The 13060-nt window shown below is 31.8% G+C and overlaps 1 protein-coding gene across 1 annotated transcript in view; it reads right to left on the reverse strand.

The window, feature by feature from the left end:
* LOC112681720 (ETS-like protein pointed) overlaps positions 1-13060 on the reverse strand; it is a 60442-nt gene that overhangs the window by 44612 nt on the left and 2770 nt on the right. Inside the window, exon 2 of the mRNA XM_025552017.1 lies at positions 11401-11775. Coding sequence (XP_025407802.1) covers positions 11401-11709 — 309 coding nt within the window. The 5' untranslated portion in view covers positions 11710-11775. The remainder of the gene's footprint in view (positions 1-11400; positions 11776-13060) is intronic.

The following is a 13060-nucleotide window of genomic DNA, read 5'->3' on the forward strand; positions in this document are numbered from 1 at the left end:
GGCCACGTGCACGAAAATTAATCGTGGTGGTTATGAACAAATTGTCGATAACTTTTATCTGTATAATTTTTATCATTTATTCTGATTTATAAAAAAATTTTCCAAGAAAGTCGATCTTTAAAGTGAAGTATATTTTTAGTAGATCGTGGCCGAAAAAAGTTTGGCCGCCTCTGTTGTATATTACTATAATATGAGATAATAATAATATGCACTATAAAACTACTATCATGCAAAATAAAAGTAGTGTTATTTTAATAAGAAAGATCTAAATCGGAGACAATGTTCATCAGATTTCAAAAAGCTTATTCCAATACATATATGCATTTGAATATAAATCCAGTCCCTAATTATAACATAAAAAAAAATTAAGCACATACGCAGATATATATACCGGCTCAAGGTATAAGCAAGCTAGACACCTACCTAGAGCGCACTTTGGTAGGGACGGCTTTTCAAAATTAATTCGAACTTTTTTTTATTTCTATCAGTATCCAAAATCATTTCTTGAATATATTTATAGAAACAAGTTGATAGAACAATACCCCTATACATATGTGATACTAAGAATTGTATTGACTTGTAAATGTTGCAACAGTCGAGAGAAGTTTAACAACACTTAAAATATTAAAAAATTATTTGCGATCAAATATATCTCTAGACCGATTAGTCAATATTTCTACTGAAAACGAAATCACTTAAGAATTAGACATGAATAAATTTATGCAGAGCTTTGTTTCACTAAAAGCAAGAAAAGTCAATTTAAATAAAATTAAGTTTGTTTTATTTTATTTTATCAATATTATTATTATAATAATTTATTAAATTTTTCAATATTATGATAAAGATTATGTGTGACGTTAATAGTGAAAAATATTTTAAAAAACATTAAATATTTGATTACATGAATTTCTAAAATCTAAAAAATGCACCTAATGAATTTATAATAAATTAAATAACTTTACAAATTTGACGTTAAAATAGAAAATATATAAAAATATTCCGATAGTTACTAAACTACTTGTTATTTTTTTTAAATAAAAATATAATATTTTTTTCATATAGGTATGTTACATAAAAAATAGAGGGAGGGACTAAGTTAAAGAGCTCAATTTTTTTTTTTTTTTTGGTGGTAATAAAATTTAATTTTGCCTAGTGAATTATTTTTGCTCGAGCAGGTTCTGCACATATGTATTATAAAACCAGTACCAATAATAATTTAAATTAAACTATATTATTTTTATGAAATGTCTGTAATGTTTTTAAATTCAGAGTGAAATGAGGATTGTATTTAATGTTGATCACAGTTTTAGAAATATATAGATATAATCGGTTACAATAAAAGAGGATACATTTAATATTTCACAGTGGAAATTATTATGATAGTGTTCAACAAGCAATATTTTATAAAATAATTAAAACAATACGAAAATAAATGTAACAGTAACATTATTATGTTTTATCGAATAACACACAATTCTTATCAAAGTCGAAAAGTTTATACTGTTTTATGAATGGGAGATAAGACATTGTTGTAGAAAGTCCAGAGAGTTGAAGGAATGATGATTATATCATCGTTCATTCAATAAAATCTGAAATGAATTTAAAATGGCATATTTGAAAATTTTCATAGTGGAAATTAATTTACAATTAAACTTATATGTATATATATTTTAACTTCTTATAAACAAAATGTGTAAAAGGTTTTTAAAAATATATATATTACACTTATAGTGGTACATATGATACCTAATGTATAGTGTATAAGGTCAACATATTTCATTCACTCTAACCATTCTCATAATTGCCATATTATATAGCTTTTATCATGGACAGCGCAGATTTTTTTAATGGTGTGTCTTTATAATAATTAAATTTACCAAGTAAAAATTAAAGAAACAAATTGTAAATGTACGAAATTTACCATGGATAAATCGGTAACAATGTTAGAAATAACCAATTTGATTAAATTAAATTTTATTTATTTCATGATAAATCCTAAATCTTGATGAAAAATTATACTACTAAAAGCATTTTGCAATAGGTAAACATCAATCCATTTCTTACTCAAAAAAAAAAAAGTTAAAAAAAACAATTTTTGTTATAAATAAATAAGTTCATACTAAAAATGTATCTATGTAGCGTAAGTATTAAAGTACTGTTGCATATATCCAATAATAAAGCATTTAATATTAATATCAATATTTGCTTAGTTTAATACGATTATCTAAGGAAAATGTTTAAAAATATGTACTTAAACGCAACTTGTTATTGTTTTATTATATGGTTTCCGTTATAGTTACTAGTTTGTTATAGACATATCAAAAATTCTAACAAAGAAAATAATCTCAAATTAATTTAATTTATCAGTTAATTTATAAAGTATTTGTATAAATATTTATCATAACCAGTACGATGAATACTTAAATTACTAATAATCAAACGAATTCCCTTTAAATAGTATAACAATAACAACCGAATTGAAAACCTAAAATTCGAATAAATATATTATGTATAAATATTTTATGTTTATATGAGACACATGTATGAAAAAAACATAAACATTTTATTATTGTTGTGATATGGGTATCAAACGTAATATAATATATTGCATATGAACATACACGAAATTTAATTAACATTTAACCGTTTTCATCATAGAGATAATTATCAATTAAGAGGCATATGAATCACAAAAGAACGCTGTAGGTTAATAATTCCGCAGCGTAAACAATGCGCATATTAAAAACTTAATATGCGATGTGCCCTTACATCATTATTAAATTAACTGTAACGGAGAAATAATAATAAAAGGGTTTTACATTTTCTACCGTGGAATAATATACTATTTTACGCATGTATATAATAACAATCTCCCAACACTAGTCATAATTATGTTGCGACACATAAGTAAATCCGTGTGTATTGTTAGATGTACATATGTATTATTTGTTTATGTGTGAATATATACTATATTATTGAGGATTTAAATAAACCGACAACATGGTATTAAAGATAATAGTGTTCTTAAAAAAGGTTATTAACCCAAATAATGTAATATGTATTATAAAATTTAGACTTATATACGAAAATAAAGATATTTAATTATGTACCACACGCGGAATTAATATTATATAGTTAATGATCACGTTTACAAGGCGCGTAACACGCTTAAATATATATATGTAAACATAATTCTATAATATTAATTATACCACGTTAGTATATAATCCTTGAATTCAGTTCTAACCGACAGTCGTCGCCTTTATAAGTTTTCTCATTCAGACATGATGTTCGTATTATTATTTAAATACTATTTTCTTACCGAATCAATGCACTTTTTTAATCTGATCTTAAATCTGTAAAAATAGTTCCGAACTACGAAGATGTCTATAGAAAACTAATAAAAACCAAAGAAATAATATTAATAATAAGCATTACGTATTAAAGAAACGACGAAATAATTTTAAATACGATTTTTTAATCCCTATGCGACTATACACCTATATATAGTAGATACGTGCACTCTAGTTTTTTAATCGAAGTATAAGAAACTCGAAACAATAATTGATAAGAAACAAGAATAATAATCATAAGTTTATCGAGAAAGTGCAATGTGATGAACCAATGTCTGTTGAGCTTTCGTTCAATTGAACCACAATACAAATAAATAAATCGTAACCAGGCAAATTAAAACCGCGAGAAAAGCAATTAAACATAATGCACTCGAAATGGTTGTAAATTAAGACGTTAGTAATAAGTATGTATTTTTTTTTGCATTTTGCATTTTGCTGCACCTATATTACAATTATATAATTCGTGTTACGTAGGTATCTAATCTTCTTTTGATTCCCGAACGGCCACAGCGTTTACGACAGCTATCTAATAATAATGTAATAGCCAACTAATAAAAACGAAAATAATCGTGTTATCGGAACGTATTTCGTTTTTCTAACAGAAAACAATCCCGGAGCTCTCGTGCTGTTAATTATTTTTGTTCCCGGACGAATAATGACGGTGCCCAATTAAAAAACCGCACCGACCGTCCCTGGGCTCAACACGAACGTAACGTCGGTGGTGTGCACTTTCTAAACTAATCTCAAAAAGTCGATTCGACAGTACTAAAGCGGTTTCGTGAGGCCGACGCGAGACGACGTCCCGCTATTTCGACCACACTTTGTTTGTGTCCGGCGGATTTCACGCCGCGACGGGACAACGGTCGTACTACGGTTTCCGAGTCGAGGTGACGGCGGAAAGAGGTGAAGAAGGGTGCGCCCCTCGCCACCCCCGGAGTCGTCACTTCTCGGACGGGGTACGACGACGTGGACACGTGGACAGTTATCACGCGACGACCGTGCAGTAAGTGCGCGCACACACAAAGTCGGTTGTCCGTCGGCGCTCGGTACAACTCGGTGCACAGCACACGACGGACACGACCGAACGTATACGTTTATTGTGGTGCGGTCAAATTCACCTTGCGTGCACGCACGCACGTATACAATAATAATAATAATAATAATATGTAATAATAATAGTGCGACGACGACGACGACGACGACGACGACGACGACGACGAAAACGTTATGTACGAAGACCGTTGTGTACATGTGTACGGAGAAAAAAAAAATAATAAAGGAAGGGGACGGGAACAAGGTCGACGGCGGCGAACAACTACTACCAACTCTATGAATGAACAACAGCTGCCCCGCCGCCGCCGACGTGGGAGCGGGTTCGTGCGCGTGCGTGCGGCGTACAGCGTGTGAAACGCGCGGCGGCCGAGAGAATAAATGTAGAACGACGCCGCGGCCACAGCATAGACCGGAGCGGTGTGCGTTCGACAGAACGCGTGTGTGCGGTTACCGAGGAGCGGGGTGCGGTCGGACCGACGGGCGAAGGGGGAGGGCAGGGAGAGCGATGAATGAATGAACGGCGGCGGCAGCGGCGAGGACGACTACGAGTAGGCCGCCCTATATGCGATGAATGAATGAACGGCTAACGGCGGCGATGAATGAACGAAAAATTACACAGAGATGGTCGTCGTCGCCGCCGCCGCCGCTGCCGGCCACCTGCGAGCGAATGTTGAGTGTGTATGTGTGTGTGTGTGTGTGTGTGTGTGCGTGTGTAGAAAAGGAAAAATACATTCTTAACGTATACGTTGATGATACTACTACTACTACTACTACTATTACTACTACTACTACTACTGTTGCTGTTGGTGCTGCTGCTGCTATTACACTACTATTACTACTATTACCGATACTATAATACCATTACTACGATTATCGGATTCGTTGACGGGATCGGGTAGAATTCTGTTACGTTCACGATGTGAGAAGGACGGTTTCGGAACGATTGAATTGATAACGACCAACAGGGTTCGGGGTCCGGGCGAGACGACGGCGGTGACCATTAACGAAAAGGACGAATGATACATATGATATACAACAGTAACCAGACGCAATTAAATCCTAGTAGTAGCACAACTGCCGCCGTCGCCGCCACCGGGTCGTAGGGTCCCCTATTATAATATTATGACCCGTGTGTGCTCGAAGGCCTTTGGCCTTAGCGATTCGGCTGTGTTGGGAGCGAATTGATTTAATTGAATTACCACCTAACGACGGAGGAGCGTACGCAGACGAAAGACCGATTAAATATTATTAAACTGTACCCGGCAAAGGGTGTAAACGTTCTGAACATAAAACACACATACACACACACACAAACGTGAATGATGAATGATTAAATATGATATAATTTTACCGAGTCATTTACAGTAGCAACGAGTTAACCCAAATCTTTGGGTCAGCGGACGGCAGTGACAACGGTTTTTTTTCTATATTAGCGCGCGCGTCTCTAATTTTTTGCCATTGTTAGTATATTTTCGTAATTTTAATCATTAGTCCGTCGTTGTCACATACGATGACGAATGTGTTCACATTTATACATTTATATTATTGTTTCAATCGTCCATCGAATGAAAAAAATTACATAATAAAATATTCATTCAACACGCACGAAAAAAAATGTTTATAACAACATGGAAATTTCAAACATTCATCAAACCCGAAAAGTCAAGAGTGAAATAGGTTATCGTACACATAATTTATTACATCGAAAACCAAAAGGATAATACGAAGAAAACACGTGTAACAGATATAAGACACCGAACAGGCGTTTCATTTTACAAGCTGGAAGACGGAATTCGGTGGCGCTCATTCTTTATTATGCTTATGGTGATCAAAAAAATGTTTTTTATTATAAACTGTTGATCATCGACTGATCTGGTTAGTATAATCGGAAAACAGAGTTTTCATATAATATGGGTTATATTAAACTGTAAAAATATTTTTGAAAAGAAGAAAAACCGTATTTTAACAATATTAATCCGAGTAGAAAAATATAATAAGTTTATCAAAATTAATAATAATGGATTTAATTTAAAACATTTTATTAGACAATAATGTGAAAATCAAAAAAAAAAAAAAACAATGTGACTAAACCCGCTCACCACTAGTAGTTAGTTCTAATGAATGTCATGTTAATACAAATTGAATAAGTGTACGCATTGAAAATACGCGCTATATATTTTTATTTAGGTGGTTAAGGCTATGTATTCTAAAAATAGTACTCATCTCGATCACAACGAATCCACACACCGTGCAGCTCAACACATCATCGCTACCATATCCAAACAAAGCCCACGCGCAGCAAACGCAATATTAAAATTGTAATACTCGTTCGGGTACTGTCGCGGTCGCGTAAAGGTTTTTGATTAAATAACGATAGTTTTGTATTCGAAGTCGAACGTATTTTCTAGGGGGGGAAGAATCACTGATATTAAAAAGAGATACAGTAAACCAGTGAAAAACTAAATAAATATTTTTTTTTTCTCGATAAAAAAAATCGTACCTACGTTGAATCTTACGAATATAATATCGTAGTTGTAGTGTGTATTCATCATATATATGTATATTGTAACTTACACAGCGCTGTCGCCATCAGAATTCAAAGCGAGATTTTATAATGAAAATTCGACGGACTTGGCTTCGATCCAACCGTAATAAAGAGTGTGTGCAGCAGCAGCAGCGTTATTGCTGGTTGCCGTATTGTATAGATAGTCCGCTCGTTGCGTGTTTCACACAAGACTCGTTTCACATATTAATACAAACATTATTTCATAAAATATTACACTGGGAACAGTAGAGGAGTAAACCGCTATCAATACCGGGCGAATAGGTGTATAAAATAATATGGTATAATAATATTATGTGCGAGCACAACAAAACCGTGTGATAACATTAATATTATACAAAACTGTGTGTGTGTATGTGTTATACGAAATTATAACAATTTTTCCAACAAACCAATAATACATTTTTTATTTCTCGAGAGCCGTTTCGAACACACGAAAAATGTTTAACAAAAAAAGATCATTGATCAATATTGTTTAAATAACAGTTCGACGAGTCTAGCGGATTTGAAAAAAAAAAAAAAAACATTACAATGTGATTATTATAATACTTAAAATAATTATTATTTCATCGAACCCATTCAGAACGTTAACGTTATTTCTCATATATATATATATATATATATTTATTTATATATATATGTGTGTGTGTGTGTATACATATCTACGTATTATAAATAAAACGCATACGCATATTGTGAATATAACAACAGCAACAGCAGCAGCAGCAGCACTGCTGCAGAGCAGTACCGCGGTGGCGGCGGTGTCTGGTTGTGTGTAGGAGTCATTACCCAGTCGCCACAGCTGTTTCTGGTGAGTAACCAACATCAATGCACCCTTTCACCGTCGTCGTAGATAAGAAAACGTTATTTTTATTTAATTAAAAACATTTCATCGTAATACACCATACATAATATAATATGTGATATAATGTTGCGTATAGGGTGCATTACGAAGCACCGACATTCTTCATTGCGTACGATTTTAAAAATGTCATACGTCCGCGATATTATAGGTACCGTAGTACACGTTTATAAAATATCAATACGGACATGTGTTGTTACAATAATTACCGCGAATGTAGTGTTGATGTTTTAATTTTAGTTATAATACGACGGAAACCAATAATATTCGTATGGTATATAGTGCAGTGCGCGCATGGTCAAACGATTATTGCTTTTTAGGCGTTATCGCATTACAGTACAATGTACACGTTTGTTTCCATAAAAAAAAGGTCAAAATAGATATCTGTCATTCTTAGTACTAATAAAATGTAGAAACAGTGTAACACATATGGACGTATACACGTCGTACGGTTAAAATCCGATTAAATTATATGTACTACGCGGGAAAAAAAAGAGTTAGACAAACTGAAATATTATGAGTCGACTTGGTACAAAGGATTATCGAATTCTATACCTACACCGTGAAAATCTAACAAGATGTTAATATTCGTCGCGCGTATAAATCATGTAAACTACTCATCGCCCAGACATGTAAAACAAAGAAAAAAAAATGAAATACCCTAAGAGAGTGAGATTATTCATGTACGTAACATGTATATTAAAAGATTCATTCATTATTATTCACCACCACCACCATCACTACCAGGCACCGCAGCATAATACGTATTATAATAATAATAATAATAATACATGGTAGACATATATGCTAATGCACCGGTCGCAGGTACTTTATAATATATATATATATATATATCAATAACATCTTATATCAACAAATTGTTTTATGGTATATATTATATGTATTATTTTATTATTCTAACGAACCGTATACACGTTCGATAACAGGAGAATATCAATCAACAAAGTATGCACACGACCACGTAGAACACGTAAATAAAATTGGTGTTATATTCGTCGGACAAAACAACGGCTTAGACGAAAAATGATGTACGAGAAAATCGATGGTTCCATTCGATTAATTAAACAATATTTCGTGCGACTAAAGAGTTCTCTGGAAAATTTAAAAAGAACCTATTGGTATAACGAAAAGAAAAGAGCGGCGTTAATAGAAACAACATATTTACATTTTCAATTCCTCTACAATTCTGTTAATTTTATGTCATACTGGTGTGAAGAACTTCATGTTTATAAATATATTTATGTAAACATACATTATTATATCCATTGTACATAATATTATACTTGCATATACATGGATATATACATGTATTCATGATAATAACAAATCATTGCTTCTTTCGTCATCATTATTTTATTATTAGTATCCACTTGACACAAACTAAAGATCTTAGAAGAATTAAATGAGTCGTCTCCGACTCTATATTTTGGTGTTTTTCCTTATTTTTTTTTATTTATTTTTTTTTAAGGAGTTAAATGTCGCCTATTCTATAGTGATTGTTATTTAAAAAACCGGAAATGTCTTTTCTCGCGCCGGCGGAACACATTATTAGTATCATAGCCGTTGTAATAATAACAACAAGACATTATACTACAAGATTGTTGAGGAGACCGTAACGCCGCTGTTTTCCTATTATAATTTAGGGATGGATGCGGCCGGTTTAGTTTAGTACCCTTCTGATAACAATAATAAATCTTTCTCACTGCCGCTTTTGATTTTTCTGTATCATCTGTTAGTTACACGTCGCTACTGTCTGCGTTGTTTTTATTGTCATCGCTAAAGAACCGCCGTCGTTCGTTTCCTTTGCTTATAATATATTTATTTATTTTTTTAAGAATCTAATAATAACAATTGTCAAAATAAGTGGCGTGTGTATACGTTATTATTGTTATTCCTGCGATACTTCCTGTAAGCAACGCAACGATCAGGTGAATGGCGGTAGAAAAACCGGATGCACACAGCACCGCATCACTAACACCGGATGGACGATGGTCGCAGAAGTTAATATATATTTAGTCACGTAGATATTAAAATAATAATATGAAAAAATATAAAAATTATATGTGTATAAGAGTAATTATTTAACTTGGCAAAACACGTGTTATGTAATATGAGAAAAAAATTAGTCTACTTATGACATGCGAGTTTTCAAATTAAACATAATATATTTAATATTTCTAATTAAATAATATTTTTCAACTAGGACGAATCAATCACCATCATTCACCTCCTAAATACACAATGAGAGCAAATAAATGAAAAAAAAACTGTTAATTAAAACAAATTTAAACAAATTTAAATTTGAACAGAGAAAATGAAAAAATTCCAATAAAAAATATAAAAGAGAGGCAAGTTAAAATCTTCCCAATATTATTAATATTACATATATTTTAATACATATAATTAAAAATACGAATTTTTTTTTTTTTTAATTTTTGTTTTGATGAAATATAAATCTATAAACTGTAAGTATTAGGAAGCAAACAACAAGCTCAACAATAATAAGTAGTAATTTATACGAGATATTTCTGAATAATTTCATAGAAAGAAAAGTGATAGTCTTCAATTTTAAAATAAAAAATTATTTATTATAAGTGTAGGGTAAGACAAGTGACTTATTATATAAAAAAAAAAAACATTAAATTAAAGTGTTTATGGAGTTAATAATCAAAATATCCGTTAACTCATGTTAATTAATTAGAAAATTAGTTAATATATCAATTATTAAAGCACTATATGACATACCTAGATAATTAAACATAAAGATAAAAAACAAATTGTTCCATTTTTATTGTTCAACCGACATTAAGATGATGGTGTTACACCCGTTTTATTAAGAACATGTAACGTTTTTTAATTGCATACAGAATACAATGCGATATTAGTACTAAAATAATTAAGGTAAATTATCGCAATTGGGCTACTATCGAAAATAATAAACATTTCTATTGAATTCGGTATTTAATTAATTATTGCATATAAATTAATGACTTAATTGGTCTTATATCAGTATTTAATATTAATAATAACTCTACGATCATAAACTAATATTATTGACATAAGAACATTTAAATGGACAAATTAAATTAAATTATATATATATATATATATATACAATTGAATTCAACCGATATTCAATTAATTCAAATAAAGAAGTTAAATAGTTAATTTAAAATCTATCAAGACAAGTGGTACATAATGTGAAAATAAACTTTATCAATACTTCATTATTATTTTTTGTTTTTATACACAATAGACAACTTCAATAAATCATTAATATTATTACCTTACTACATTTTACAGTAATGTGGCATCAATTTCGACTTGCAAAATAGTGTTAAGAGTTTTGTGTAAAAATACAATTGCAAATTTTGAAAACCATTATTATTATAGTACTTATAAATGATAATTTATACGTAAACACAATTTGATGTGATTATTTCCAATATTTCTCAACAATTTGTCAATAAATTTATTAATAAATGATCAAAATCGTAGGTAAAAATCCATTAAGTTTACTTTAATAAAAATAGTAATGTTATACTTACTGATTGCTGAGTACTGGTTTCTACATCACACACTAAATCCCTAGGTAATTCAGTATTACTTGTCCATCGATTGACACTTTTGCTAATGCGAACTTTATTGTCTGATGATGTGACAATATTGTCAAGTATTAACTGTTGCGGTGGGCCCTGTGGTTGCTGATTTGTCACTAATGCTGTCTTTTCGCAGTCGAACCAACTTTTAGTATCCAGCTGGTGTTGATGTTGTGCGTTTTCTGGATAAAAAGCACGATCGGTGTCGTCGTCGTAATAGCACGACGAATAATGTTTGAAGTCTTCGTCAGAGTCCATACTACTCTAACCCGGTGTTAGCCACTTTTTTTAGTGACCACCGGTGGTAAAATTGTAATTTCTCGCCTATAAATAAAAAACAAGATAAAATAAATTATAAAAGATAAAAAAAAAAGAAATTAATAATTCTGGATTTTAATACCAGTATACCAATATTGTTCTAGTTTTACATTTAACCAAACCGTTTATCGTTGAGTAAATATGACCATTACACCTATAAAACTCAATATATATTTAAGTTAAAATAGGCATCTATACCATTTTATTTTTATAATCCGTTGACAACTGAAAGATTTATTAACCAACACTAAATATGCTAGAAATATTTAATAATTGTTTTTTATTATTTACTAGTTATTACTAATAAATAATAAAAATACTAATGAATGTATTGAGGATAATATTTTTAAAATGTATATCCATCGAATAAGGTACAAAGGTAGTAATACTTCTGCAGGAAAATATTTAATAAAATCACACAGATACGTTACAGTCGAATAATTTAATGGCGAATTCAATTTGGTAGATATACGTGTGCATTTGCGTAACGAAAATACGTATTATGTTGTTGCAGATAATTAAATTTTTTTTTTTTTTTTGACGGCAAAGCGTCTCATACGTGAAGTACATACGTGGGTAGCACTTAAATGCGTACGAAGTACCTACATGTATTGAAAATCGGCTATTTATTTTGGCAGAAATATACAATAAGCAATATATTAAGATCGAACGAATCGACGAGTGCAAAGCATACACGTAATCGTATTCTTTGGGGTACAAAGAACTAGAAAGTCTTCGTGATTTGCTTCTATATGCGTGTATACGGTTAGTATAAAAAAAGTAATAAGCATAGTATTCCGAAAACCACACGCAAGCGGCACACATCCCTTTTTTACGCGGGCGGCTTTCTCGGTTAGCCATAATATAATTCTCCCACGAATCTCTCCTGTCTACCACCACACGCACACACGTACGCGAACGGCATTATACACTTATATTGTGTAGTTTGCTTCTCCACCCGCCCTTTCTTTCTCTGTATATTTCTCCGACACACACGCAAGCGCTCGCGGTCGTCTCTCGTTTCTGTCCCCACCGACCCCCGTCCCAGTTGGTTTATCGTCACCAAACGAAAAAGACTAGGTCTACGACGACTACGACGACGACCGGTTGCACACGCACGCACGCGTTTGGTTAACATATAACGTGGCTACGTACACGTAATAATAATATAAAATATAATATTTATACATCTATATTAGGGAGCCTTCTGCTCTCCTTCCATTAGAATACACTCACACACACACACACACACACACACACACACACACACACACACACACACACACACACA

Source organism: Sipha flava, unplaced genomic scaffold, assembly GCF_003268045.1.
Source record: "Sipha flava isolate LNK unplaced genomic scaffold, YSA_version1 103_pilon_pilon, whole genome shotgun sequence".
NCBI lineage: Eukaryota > Metazoa > Arthropoda > Insecta > Hemiptera > Aphididae > Sipha > Sipha flava.